Below are 14498 nucleotides of genomic sequence, written 5' to 3'. Positions count from 1 at the left end.
TTCCCTGTGAACACATTTGATGTAAAAATCAAATCTCAAAAGCTATTTGGTATCAGAATCAATTCGTGGAAGACTTAGGCTATATGTGGCCTCGTAGCCGACGCCTTACATATTTTTGAATCACAAACGAAATCGCAATTTTAATAGCTTTCTTTGGTATGATAATTCTCCTGAATATTGATATCAAGCATTTTTTTTTTTGTAGCTTTCAAGTATAGATAACTGAATCGAAATAATAAAAGAATAAGACAAAATAAATTGGTCTAATCTTGTTTGACGCATTTTTAATTAAATGAACACTCTGTAAACTTCTGCTCCTGTGAACTCATAGCAATCGTGTAGCAGCAAAATTGTAGAAACCTATCATCTCAAAAATATCGAGTGATGTTATTTGGACTAAGATCTTCAGCGGCCAATTGACTTGCACAGCACAAAAGAGAAATCCGAGAAAGCATGCCTCAATCAAAATTGAAGTGCAATTTAACGATCCAGCTTCTAAGAGAGATTACTTCCAGACATTCTGTAGTACAAATTATAGCAATTTGATCACGCCAGTGAATCATTATCATCTCAACTGCTAAGAAAAGTAAAGAAACATACTCAGAACGACTGCTGGATACAAATGATCCAGATGAAGCACAATCTACATAAGCTACAGTTTGAGAAGACAGATTCCAAAGTCTTAACAAGATGGTTCAACAAGTCTCAGATACTGACAAAATCATTGCACCGTCACATGATACCCTAATCCACCATAAGCTCAATTTGGAGAGAACTGCAGTTTAACAGCTGAACCAAGAAGGTTCAGTACCGAACATCGTAAGATGATGTACGTCCTCCTCTACCAGGTCGATCATAAGGCCCATGTCTTTGCCTGAAACTTCCACCACCGTTGTAGCGAGCAGGCCCACCAGTCCCATATCTGTCACTTCCACCGCCACGTGGTCCGTCCCGATCATAGCCACCGCTGCCCCTTGGTGCTGGATCTCTATCGTAGCTTCCACCACGAGGAACATCCCTCTCGTAGCTCTTCTCCCTGTTGTATCCACTGTGTGGGTAATGATCAGGTCCCCCTCGATATCTATCACCTTGAAATTCATCACCTGGAGGCCCATATCGATCATTCATATATTTATCACGACCACCACCATAGCGGCTGTCTCTGCTATCAAATCGATCACGGTCTCCATAGTGACCACCGTCATAACGATCATCCATGTAGCGGTCACTATAACGACTGTGCCCCCCTCGACCATCACTTCCTCCACCAAATTTGGCGTGAGAAGAAAAATGGCCATCACTGCCGCCTCCAGCGGAAGGGCACTCACGTGCCCAGTGTCCAGAACGACCACACTTAAAACATTCATCTGTACGGGCTGCAGGTGGTGGCCCATCACCACCACGATAGCCTCCTCTGCTACTGGACTTGTATTCACCACCATCATAGCGGCTGATATCTGTGCTCATCTTAGGCTCAGCCTTGTTCACAGAAATGACTCGCCCGTCTAGTTCATTTTCATGCATTTGGCTAATGGCCGCCTCAGATGCACGCGCACTAGAGAATGTCACAAATCCAAATCCCCGAGGGCGACCAGTATCTCTCTCCTTCATGATCTACACATGAGAATACTAATAAAAACTGACAGAAGTTTAGATGAAACATATTTTTATTCCTATAAGAGGTAAATAGAAAATAGCCAGGTAACATGCTTGTTAAAGTTGGAAAAATTATCTAGGAAAACACGAAATAAAACCATATGACAATCTGGATAGTGACTGCATATACTAGCAATATACTAGGGCATTATCCTCCTGGCAACTTCCAGATCCATTCATTCCATTTTTAATGCTAATGACGAAAATAACCAAAATTCTGCAGCATTAGTATAGAATTCCATGTAAGCAAGAAACAGGGGAAGAGAACATCATTTCTTCAAGCAAGCAATGACATTTAAATGCATAAATATTAATTTTACTTGATTGTTTTCCAGTTACAAATTCTGTTCAAATTAGAAAAGACAGCATGAACTGACCAATTATTTAGTTGGATGCATTAGATACATAGCAAAAAAAAAAATGTCCTCAATGTTTGAAGGTGCACCAACACCATTTAAGAAACAGAAATAATATGAGAAATAAGACACTATTTGGTCAATTCAATGACGACCTTACAAATGTCAAGGTCATGTTAACAACCATCAATATACACCACAAAGATTCAATACCTGAATGTAGATTAACCCTCACTATTTATTAATAAAGAAATTCCTGCATGATATACAAAAGGATCAATGAAATTATGTTTTCATAGTGACATTAGATGAAGGGTAATCATAGTATTGGGTTCCCACAACCAATACATAAACTTTAAGCCAATTACAAGAATACTACTAACAAATGAGGATACAAGATGTAATGAGACTATCCTATTATCACAGACTGAGTGTAAACTTCATAACAGAAATACAAAAGGAGAGTGAAGAATGAAAAATGAAAAATGAAAATTATCAATCACTTAGAGATGCAAGATTACAGGTATTGGTAGCAACTGCTAATGTTATTGGTAAGAGTAGTGGCTGGTGTCTATCTCATTTCCAAACTGCACTGATATGAATCAATAGCAACCAATGACTACCAATGCTAGCACAGAAATCACTATGCTATTTGTGCAGAATGAAAAAGCATGAAGAAAACTACTAAATAAGCATTTCTAAATAAAACTCACGCACATACATAACCAGCTATTAATGCCAAGAATGATGCACAAGTTAATGTGTAAAGATCATGTCACTTGTGCACATAATGTCAGTTTGGCAAAAAAATTAAACCAAAAAAATTGTGTTTAACTTTAAATGTATGTAATAACGCCACTAACCTGTTAATGGCATATGATACTGATGAAGATCCATCACCACATATGTTACATACACAATGAGATACATGCAGACATCTGAGTAATCTTTTATTGTGAAACAGAAAAAAAGGCTACATGTAAAGAATCCATGTAGGTAGCTTCTTCTACCCAATATATACATCTGTTATGCGTTTAAAAGCATGTTGCATGTAAATTCTTCATCTTGAACCCAGTGAAAAAATTCTTTACAGAGCAATAAAACAAATTGGGTATCGGTCAACAAAATGAACTGAAACACTTCAGATGATCTTTTGTAAGTCTGATGTGGTAAATGAGTTGATTGCCTTAATTCTTATGCTGTGCCTATCTTAACACAGATCTTCTGAAATGGGGAGCAATAGAAAGCAACACAACAACTGTCATATAAATTTGCCGCCTCAAACTGATTCACATTGATAGATTATCCAGCAGTTCATCCCAAACTCATAGGCAATACTGCTAGTGGAGTGCAACTACCATATGATGAATTAGTCTACTGCACAAAGAGTTGAGCACTTCCGGTTCTCATTCAGGTCTCTCAAGATTAGAAAGAGTGCAAACGCCAAAAAATAGCTTTTGTCAGTGCAAGGTCATTAAGGGATTGACCAAACAACTAATCTAGAAACAGTGAGCTATATGGGAATACTAATGGTGGTATTAAGCACTCCCCAGATCAATCATATTAGGCCATGTGAACACAAACTTCTGACAAGTCCCAAATGGAACAGCATCCTGAATCCATCTAGATAGGCTAGCCACAATAAGTCAACTGATTCACATTTACAGGTTATTGAGCAATCAACCTTAAATACAAAAGTAAAGAGGTACTAGTATTGTATAAGAATCAATCTAGCATATGAAGGGGTGAGCAGCTCTGGAATCACGATTATGTCTCTCAAACTAAAATGAGGAAACAATTACCCTGATGATACAAATTGCAAGAACTTTTTTCATCAAGGGTCATTAGGGTTGCCCAAAGTCGTAATCTAGCAGACAAGAAAATACATTGAAATACCAATAGTGGTACCATGCTGTGGTGTTCATACCAGTCCCACACTGTGATGTTCATACCAGTCATACTGAACCATGTGAATACAAACTTCTGACAAGTCCTAAATAAAGCATCTCACAAAATGGAGAAGAACCAACTGCTTCTAGTTAGAAGACTAGTAACAGCTAAAAGGTCAAAATGGAAAGAAAGATACAATGAACTTGTAAAATATGCAATTTGATGCAAAATGCAAAGTTAAATAGGGGAATCAAGATAAGCATGATATAGAGAGACACGTGTTTTTCTATTTGGGTAATCTTCTAAGACTTCTAGTTTCATGCAGTAGCATTTGGCAGAAAGACTGAAAACGGCATCTAACAAATTGGATGCTCAGCAACCATCCCTTTCAACCTTCAGCTGGAGCTTCTTGTTGTTGCTGCTGTTTTTGTCAACTTTTTAACCTTCAGCTGTTGTTGTTGTTGAGTATTGTTCTGTTTTAAGACAGGAGACACTGATCCAATCAGAGTCAAGAAGTACAACCAATCAGAATCAAGAATGCCTGCAGCTAAGCAGTAATCATTTCTACACCTTTTCCAACTTCAGAAGAATTGCACATTATTTTCTTTCCAATAGTGATAATATGTTACCAGGTACCATCTTCCACCAACTTAATTGTATCAAAAAGTTTGATTCTAATCAAGAACTTAAAGGGACATGTTAAGCCTCATCTATATAGACAGCTTTTGCATAGCACTCTCCATTTGCACTCCCACGTCATTGTAACTGACATGAAATCTTAAACAAGGATATAAGGGAAAAAACCAAACAATCATTGGCAAATAAGTGGTGACAAAGTAGTTGCAATTCTTCCGTGTGCTGAACACTGAACATACCAAAGCTGCACCTGATTCAATATAGAAATCTAAGACAAAGGGCATGGCATTTATTGGACATTGGACATGAATCTGTGAGGAAAAAAATAGAGCATCTCTAAGAAGCCAAAAGATACACCCTCATAAAGAATCCTGTGTGTATTGTTAAGTCAGCTACTGAAAACACTTCAGTCAGTTTCTCAGCAGAAACGATGAAGATGAGAGATGACCATTATGCTACACTAGCTAGCTAGCAGAAAAGCCAAATCATTAGATTGAGCATCTGATATCTGGCATATCCTTATCGTGCATGATATTAGATGGCAATAACTCAGTAAGATCAATATCACATCTTCACTTTCAACTCAAAATTCTTGCTTGACCGAGCACTTCATTAGCCAAAAGATCATACTTCAAAAAGGGTTCTATCATCTGAAGGCAATCCATTAAGCACTTAACAACAGTAAAAGTTTCTACAACCTGCAATTGTGCATCTTAATCTTGGCTTGTTTCTGAAAATTTCTTCATAGCATCAACACCCATAACTCAAAAATCAAAGAACAGAGCTCAAGCTATCTCTTCAAGGATACCAAGGAGTAGAATCTGCTATTTAAATTTTCAAAACCAAGTGTTGCATCAGCTAGAACAAAACAAAACATATGAATGGCAGGCTGCTCTGGACAGATTAACTAAAAGATTGTCTATAAGTCAATCATTTCCGAGATTAAAACAACCCTCTTCTGCATGCCACCAAGCATGGAGAAACTAAAACAGGCATCTTTCAAATGGACTAACTAACTTGGATGAGGATTAAAATTGTGAAAGCCGAGAAGCCAAGGCATCTCACCATGTCATGTAGGTACTTGTTGAAAGATATAAAAAAATTTGAAGGAAAGAAAGTTAGATTCAGTGAAGAGACCAAAAATATTGCTATATGTGAAGTAAACGTTGAAGACATAGATGAACAGGCACAAATCAAGCAGATCAACTAAAAAAATGTCATGCAACTTTTTCCAAACAAGAAAATCTTCGATTTTTCCCGTTTCCAGATGGTTTGTATGTTCATTGATCAAAAACATCTGTTAAGGAAATCTTGTAGTTAGCAGAAACTCCGCAGAAAGTTATTATATATAATTGTACTATAAAGGCGACCATTGAACTCAAGATTCAAGACCCTAGTGAAATGCTTTCGTCAAATTTACTTCTCCAGAAAGGAGAAAGAATTTTTTTCCCCCCAAAACTCCTTCCCTAGGAGTCTTCAAATTCCCTTCGTAACTAACTAAAGCATGTTTTTCCACAGATCCTTCGATTGCGGGGGGAAAAAAAGAGCTCAATAGCCGAAAATTAAAAATAAATAAATAAATAAATAAAGAAGAGATGACGATCATACTTGGGCCTCAATAACCTTCCCAAAGCGGCTGAATTCCTCCTCCAGACGCCGTTCCGTGGTGTGTCGCGATAAACCTCCTACAAAAATCCGGTTATCTTCCTTCGCCGACATTGCGTGTATGGATCCTTCCTTCAGAGAATCTACAGAAAAGAATCACAGAAAACCAAAACGACTTGAAATTTGTTGGCCAACGTCGGCCCCGATGGCGGAACCAGAGACGGCGAGAAGCGGAAACCCTACCTACTCACCACGAAGAGATTCGGCGAGATGTAAAAGCAAAACCTAGACGCTCAATAGCCGGACACTTTTTTTGTATGCGTCGGTTATGGAATAGGATGCCTCGCGGTACACTGATGATTAAGATAGTCCGAATTCATTTGAACTGTCTAACAAATTAACTTTTAATAAATCGATCCAAATATAATTTATACTTTTATAAATCTAAATATACTATTTGTATGCCCCAATTCCAGCGACGTTCACAGTACGTTCCGAAGGAAAGTAAATTGGACGTCTTTGTCCGATGGTTAGGGATGATCAAAATTTTCATACGAGAGCATGTGTAAATTCAACTGACCATATGAAAATATATCATTTGATACTTTGGAGTATGGTGTGCTGGTAATTAGAGTTGAAATTTCACGCTGAGTATTTTTTTTATCGTTCATAAAATTCAAACGACTGATGACATTAGATATTATGTCAAGACTGATTTATATTTAAAAAATTTATCTATACTTAGTGATTTATAGACCTGAACTACTCATCCAAAATTAATTGGACTAAGGTCAACTATCTGAATTAATAAATAATATGAAAAATATTTTACGATGAATTATTAAAATTTTATAATATATATAATTAAACGTGTTATATAAGAGTATTTAATAAAAAAAATAATCAATTGATAAAAAATGATTAAGAAAAGAAGTGTGTATATTTTTTGTTGAAGTTTATTCCAAGTTTGATATCTATTTAATAAGATTTATTAGTTTGTCAATACAATCTCCGGGGTTTGATGGAGTGCCAAGAGATAGGGTACATTTTCTAAAGAATCAAAATTCAATTTTCATGTAGAACATATCTACGATGATTGGATTACTAGTGAAATTGGGACACCATGTCAAGAGTTACCGTGCTTCTTGAGTACTTGATAGGCAAAATGTGAGTTTGTTTGTCTCAAAATTAGTTAGATTATAAAAATTTAGATACATAATATTAAAAAAAATCCCCTAAATTAGAAGTCATTTGGTTTCCAAGCCCACTTTGGAGGTGAATCTATCCCAACATAAAGCCAACAAGCCAACGTAGCTCCTTCCTTCTACATAGAGAAGACACATAACTTAAGAGTCGCAACCAAGCTCAAATTAACCTCTCCTTCTAGTTGTTAGGAATGATAATGGATTGAATTCAGATCGGATTCTATATTCTCCGTCCTCATATTCATCCGTGACCAGATATTCATCCTTATACTCATATTCATACCCATACCCATTAAATGATCGGATATCTTCTATACTAATATTTTTTTCTTTTCATCTAACTATCATATTATATATATATATATATATATATCTGTTTTATTCAGGCTGGATATCGAATATTGATAGTCCCTTCATATCTTTCTTCATTTGGATCAACTATCAAATCTTTAATTAGATTAGGTGAAAATTATCATGTTGCTATGCTCTCCCCTTGGCTGGTGGTTGCTATGCTCTCCCCTTGGCTGGTTTCTCTTCTCAGTCCTCACTGTTGGTGCAACCTTAGGTCAAGGTTGACTTGGTTGACCTGACTCGAGTTGACCTGACTCGAGTTGTGTTTTGATGTTTGACGATGTTTGACGAGAAGAGAGTTGTATTCTTGATGTTTGACAAGAATAGGTGTTTGGGAGATTGTAGGTGCAACCTTAGGTCAAGGTTGATCTGGTTGACCTGATTCGGGAAAAGTCCAAGCAGGGAGCTTGGCACGCGAAAAGTCCAAGTATGGAGACTTGGCACTGGAAAAGTCCAAGTACGGAGACTTGGTACGGGGAAAAGTCCAAGCAGGGAGCTTGGCACGCGAAAAGTCCAAGTATGAAGACTTGGCACTGGAAAAGTCCAAGCAGGTAGCTTGGCACGCGGAAAGTCCAAGTATGGAGACTTGGCACGGGGAAAGTCCAAACAGGGAGTTTGGCGCGAGGGAAAGTCCTGGTAAGTGAAGCCAGGCAGTTGGAGAAAGTCCTGGTGAGTGAAGCCAGGCAGGGGAAAGACCTAGTGAGTGAGCTAGGCGTGGAAATCGTGAGTGGCCGGTGAAAATCCTAGTGAGTGAAGCTAGGTGAAAGGGAAAGTCCTGGTGAGTGAAGCCAGGCAGTGGGAAAGTCCTGGTAAGTGAAGCCAGGCAGTGGGAAAGTCCTGGTGAGTGAAGCCGGGCAAGGGAAAATCTAGATGGATCAAGGGTGATCGGACATCTGGTGTTGAGAAGGTCAAGTAGGTCAAGGGAGTGACCGGATACTTGACACAAAGAGGAAAGTCCAAGTGGGTCAAAGGGATTGACCGGACACTTGGTAGGGAGTCTTAGCAGGTCAAGGGAGTGACCGGATGCTAAGCATGATGTACCAACAGGTCAAGGTTGACCGGATGTTGGTTTGGGAGACTTGGAACTTGGTTTGGGCAAAAACCAAGCTCTGGATCGGTCACCGCATCGATCCGAATACGCTGGTATTTGATCGGTCCGTGACCGATCGGATAACAAACAAAAGGCACGATCGATTACGTGAGCTTCGATCGGTGCGGGAACCGATCAGGCGATATCTGATCGGTCACCGACCGATCGGTAACGATCTTGAGGAGTGCGAGGAACCGCACTCAATAAGCCCCGATCGGTCAGCAGTCAGCATGACCGATCGGCATCCGGTCGAGCACGATCGTAGCTAGCGGAGTTCGGAGAAAGCGCCGATCGGTATGTGGACCGATCAGCCTATAGATCGATCGGTGGACCGATCAGGGAACTAGCCGTTGCGACGCAACCGCCAGATTCCTTCGTGTTTTTCTTCGCAGGTATAAAAGACGCTCAGGGTTTCGTTGCTGCCATCGCTTCCTCCTTAGAACTTCGTTCTTGTGCTCTAGAGCTTCGCTCTTACTTGCTATCGAGCTCAGCTGAAGCTTCGCGTGAGCTTCTCGACTGGATTCTCGTCAGATGCTGCTGGTGTGAAGCTGCTGCTTCATCACTCCAGTCAACAAGAAAGGCGAGCAAGTGTTTCATATTGTCTTTTGCTTTCTTGTATCTGTTGTACTCCTATCTTGCTTGTGCAAGAAACATTGTGGCGAGGTTTCTCCACCCAGAAGGAGTATATTTTATTAGCCGGTGCTCCGGGGACTCATCCACCGACGGATTGACTGGACTCGTCCACCTTACGGACACGCCGAGGAGTAGGAGCCCTAATCTCCGAACCTCGTTACATCGGTTTGTTTGAGGTTTGTTCTTCTTTTCCTTCGTTTCTACGTGTTATTTTCCGCTGTGCTAACCTAGTTTGTAGAAACGCGACGATTTGGTGTCGGCTATTCACACACCCCTCTCTAGCCTCCGTACGAAGGATCCTAACAAGTGGTATCAGAGCGAGGCCGCTCTTCGACGGATCAACACCCGGGGGAGCACGGGCTAGAGATGGATCTCTATGGAGAAGATGTCACGATTCAACCCTTCTACGAGTCTCACGACAACTTCACATATTGGAAGGTAAGGATGATGTATTTTCTTAGGACTAATATGTTAAATTGGTTTTGTGTACAAGAAGGGTTTTCCCCTCCGATGGATGAGGAAGGAAAACCTATCAAGAAGAAGGAGTGGACGAAAGAGCAAATCCGACAATCCGAAATCAATGACGAGGTAACAAAAATTATTGAATTTGCTTTACCTAATAATGTTTTGTGCAAGATAGATAGGTACAACAATGCCAAGGAATTGTGGAACAATTTAGCAAAATTCCATGAAGAGGAGCCTAGTGAGCCAAGTAGCTCACATCATGGAGGAAGCAAATTGGGAGTTGAGGGCTACTCAACATCCAAGGAAGAAGAGGAGGAGAGCTCTTGTTCAAGATCGGAGCAAGAAGAGGCATCTACCTCCGGAAGGGATGAAGAAGAAAGCTCATCTACATCCACAACCCTAGGTAACTCAAACACTGTGATTTCAAGCAAATTACACATAATGTGTTTTGAGTGTAGGAAGTTTGGGCACTACAAGAGTAAGTGTTCAAAGAGGGTTAGAAAGACTCCACCGGTACCAAAGGTCAAGGAAGCCGGAGTCCCGACATGCAAGAGCAAGAAGCACGTGGTGTGCTTCCAATGCAAGCAACGGGGACACTATAGGAGTCAATGTCCAAGGGGGAGGCAACCTCACAAGGACAAGAGGCCAAACACATGTAAAGGGGGAGCTAAGGCAAACCCTAAGGTAACATTTAAAGCTCATTCTTGCAATTCTAGTAGGATGCATGCTAGTAGTCTTATTGCCATTGTCAATAATGATAAGCATGTTAACACTAGAAATCGATACATGTGCTTAGGAGCCAAGCATGTTAGCCTAGATAAGAACAATTCTAGAAATGCTAACCCTAGAATTAACTCATCTAAGGCTAAGGAAAATCTAGATAGAAATCCCAAATCATCTAGACACATGCCTAAGAATACCTCAAAGAAAAATGATAAATCAAAACTTGAGGTATTAGAGAAAGAAAATCAAGTCTTGAGGTCAAGACTTGACTCTCTAGAAAAGGCTCTTAAGGATTTGACTCTAGGGTCTAGGGGTCAAAAACCCAAGTCCAAGGATAAGAAAGGTTTGGGTCACAAACCTAAGTCCCAAATGGTTAGGGGTGTCAAAAATGAACCCGACCCGACGACCCAACCCGAATCGACCCGAAAAAAATCGGGTCGGGTTCGGGTTGACCCGGGTTGACCCGGGTTGACCCAAATATAGGGTTTAGTGGGGTTTTTTTAGGGTTAAATCAAATTTTATTTTGAAAATTAAGATGTTTTATGTATATTAATATCAAGTTAGTATGATAATGATGAAATATTGAGATAAAAGTGAAGAATTATAGGGAAAATAACTCCAAAAAGTCATTTTGAATCGAATTTTCGGGTTACACGGGTTGGGTTCGGGTTGGGCGGGTTCGGGTTCGGGTTTAGGAGTTTCGGGTTGAATTCGGGTTCGGGTCGGGTTCGGGTTGGGTTATAAAAAAAAAAAAAAATTTAACCCGACCCAACCCGACCCGACCCACCCGAATTGACACCCTTACAAATGGTCAAGTCCACCTATCATAATGTTCCATTCGATTATGGAACAAAACCTAGGGCTAGGAAGACCAACACCAAGGTCACAAGGGGAGTCACCCCTAGAGTTGATCTTGATGAGTCCCAAATGGCCAAGCCTTTAAAGCCTAAGAGGGTCATTAGGAGGGTTGCTAGGGAAGTTATCCCTAGTGAATATTTAGTGAACCCAATGAGCTCAAATAGGTATTGGGTTCCTAGGAGCATCTTCTCTACCCCATAGATGGGTTAGAGAGTGTCAACTCCGATTAGAAGGGTAGTTAACCCAACTTTGAGGAAATTGATACTCAAGGAGTATTTTCAAGGTCTTTGGGAACCTTTGAAAATGAAATGGAATATTTACTCCTTGGAAGAGTAAAATGTGCCATCATGGAAAATGATGATGTTAATTTCAATTGGCACAATTTGGATAAATCTAGAGAACTCTTGAGGAAAAATGAAACATGCCAAGATTTGAGGATAAATTTGATCTTTAAGTGGCATGAATGAATCTAGAGTTCAAGAAGTGTCAAAATTAGGATTTTGACATATTAGGGCAATCAAGGGTTAAAGCTTAAGTATTAGCTAAGGCTAAGGATACTTAGATAGGTAATCTAGGTATGTCTTATTCATGCTAAATCTTCCCATGATTGTTTGCCCTCATATGTCATGACATCATGTTTAATTTTATCATTTGATATGTCATGATAAAGCTTAGGCTCTTTATATGTCATGCTCTAGTTAAGTTTCATAATTTATGCCATGACATCATGACATTGGCACATGCTTTTAGTTATGATATTATTTCATGCCATGTCATCATCTCTTGCATTAATAATCAATGAATTTGATTCAAGGATAAAAACACATTTGATATTGAGATCAAATTGATGTTTAGAAAATGCATGAGAACTTAGCCTAAATTGACCTAAACTCATATTTCACATCAAAATTGACTTGGATGTGTTTGATACACTTTAGATGTGTGTGAGATATTAGGATCATGAGTTAGGATCAAGGTGCATAGTTCTTGTACCTAGATGAGCCTAATTCAAGAAATTGGGGATCATAGGGAAAGCATGTGTACAAGTCACGTACATTTAGCCCTAAGATTATGGTCCTAAATTAAAAGGTTTAAAATCATTTTGAAATTGATTTGAAAAACCTTGATGAAGCTTTTCTAGTGATAGCATTCATCATTGAACAAAGTGATACAAAGTTTTTGAAACTTTGAACTATTTCAAAGTCTTTTGAACTTTGTATCAAGATTGAAAAATGGAAGTTATTTTCAAAGAAAACTATTTTTCCTTGATAGTATATGTTATGAGGAATATATCCTCAAAAGTTTATAATTTTTGGAAATTTCTGGAATTTGTTGTGAGTTTCTGAATTTCGGGAGAAGGAAATCAGAACTCGAATCTGTCCAAGGCTGGATCGGTCACTGGACCGATCCAGGGAAGGCTGGATCGGTCTGGGGACCGATCCAGAGGGGTCCTGATCGGTCCGGTGACCGATAAGGCGTGCTGAATTTGCTAAATTTTGACTGGTTGTCTGAAATTTCAGCTCGGGAATGTGGTGTTTTGGATTTCTAAAGGTTTGAAACTCTCCAAGACATTGTTGGTGCAATGGTCAAGGGAGAGTTGACCTTTAGGGGGAGTTTTACCTATTAGTCAAGGGGGAGTTGACTTTTAGGGGGAGTTTTTACTCCTAAAGACTTGAGTGATATGGGATTATCACTAAGTTGATTGTTGTGTTTAGTATCAAGGGGGAAATTAAGAGTTTCAATGAAAGGTATGAGACTTTCATTAGGAAGAAACTCTTAACCTTGATTCCCTCTTTTTGATGTGTGTCAAAAAGGGGGAGAGATGTCCCAAGGGGGAGAGTGTAGGTTTTGGAAGAATGTTCAAGGAAGAACATTGGAAAACCTAAGTTAGGTTATCGGGTTAACCTAACTTGATTTTAGATTTTGTCAAACATCAAAAAGGGGGAGATTGTTGGTGCAACCTTAGGTCAAGGTTGACTTGGTTGACCTGACTCGAGTTGACCTGACTCGAGTTGACCTGACTCGAGTTGTGTTTTGATGTTTGACGATGTTTGACGAGAAGAGAGTTGTATTCTTGATGTTTGACAAGAATAGGTGTTTGGGAGATTGTAGGTGCAACCTTAGGTCAAGGTTGATCTGGTTGACCTGATTCGGGAAAAGTCCAAGCAGGGAGCTTGGCACGCGAAAAGTCCAAGTATGGAGACTTGGCACTGGAAAAGTCCAAGTACGGAGACTTGGCACGAGGAAAAGTCCAAGCAGGGAGCTTGGCACGCGAAAAGTCCAAGTATGAAGACTTGGCACTGGAAAAGTCCAAGCAGGTAGCTTGGCACGCGGAAAGTCCAAGTATGGAGACTTGGCACGGGGAAAGTCCAAACAGGGAGTTTGGCGCGAGGGAAAGTCCTGGTAAGTGAAGCCAGGCAGTAGGAGAAAGTCCTGGTGAGTGAAGCCAGGCAGGGGAAAGACCTAGTGAGTGAAGCTAGGCAGTTTGGAAATCCTGGTGAGTGAAGCCAGGTGAAAATCCTAGTGAGTGAAGCTAGGTGAAAGGGAAAGTCCTGGTGAGTGAAGCCAGGCAGTGGGAAAGTCCTGGTAAGTGAAGCCAGGCAGTGGGAAAGTCCTGGTGAGTGAAGCCGGGCAAGGGAAAATCTAAATGGATCAAGGGTGATCGGACATCTGGTGTTGAGAAGGTCAAGTAGGTCAAGGGAGTGACCGGATACTTGACACAAAGAGGAAAGTCCAAGTGGGTCAAAGGGATTGACCGGACACTTGGTAGGGAGTCTTAGCAGGTCAAGGAAGTGACCGGATGCTAAGCATGATGTACCAACAGGTCAAGGTTGACCGGATGTTGGTTTGGGCAAAAACCAAGCTCTGGATCGGTCACCAGACCGATCCAGTGATACGCTTGTGTATTTGATCGGTCTGGTGACTGATCAGATAACAAACAGAAGGCACGCATCGATTCTGTGAAGCTTCGATCGGCCTGGGACCGATCAGCGATATCTCGATCGGCCCGCCGACCGATCGGTAACGATC

The 14498-nt window shown here is 40.2% G+C and overlaps 1 protein-coding gene across 3 annotated transcripts; it reads right to left on the bottom strand.

Moving 5' to 3' along the window:
- Positions 1-521: 521 nt before the first annotated feature.
- On the bottom strand, positions 522-6515 carry LOC121979277 (glycine-rich RNA-binding protein RZ1C-like). Of its 3 annotated transcripts, none has more exons than XM_042531246.1 (3): positions 6387-6515; positions 6147-6286; positions 522-1614 (listed from the first exon to the last, which is right to left on the bottom strand). In XM_042531246.1, the coding sequence occupies exons 2-3, from the start codon at positions 6255-6257 to the stop codon at positions 805-807; spliced, it is 921 nt and encodes a 306-aa protein (XP_042387180.1). In that variant the 5' UTR covers positions 6258-6286; positions 6387-6515; the 3' UTR covers positions 522-804. The 3 variants fall into 3 exon arrangements, with proteins under 3 accessions (XP_042387180.1, XP_042387189.1, XP_042387197.1); XM_042531255.1 differs by having other exon boundaries at positions 6395-6499; XM_042531263.1 differs by lacking the exons at positions 6147-6286; positions 6387-6515 and adding an exon at positions 2876-5311.
- Positions 6516-14498: the final 7983 nt, after the last annotated feature.

The sequence above is a fragment of the Zingiber officinale genome, chromosome 1B, assembly GCF_018446385.1.
Source record: "Zingiber officinale cultivar Zhangliang chromosome 1B, Zo_v1.1, whole genome shotgun sequence".
Taxonomy (NCBI): Eukaryota; Viridiplantae; Streptophyta; class Magnoliopsida; order Zingiberales; family Zingiberaceae; genus Zingiber; species Zingiber officinale.
Note: the sequence above shows the minus strand (reverse complement) of the source record. Positions and strands in the feature narration are given on the sequence as shown.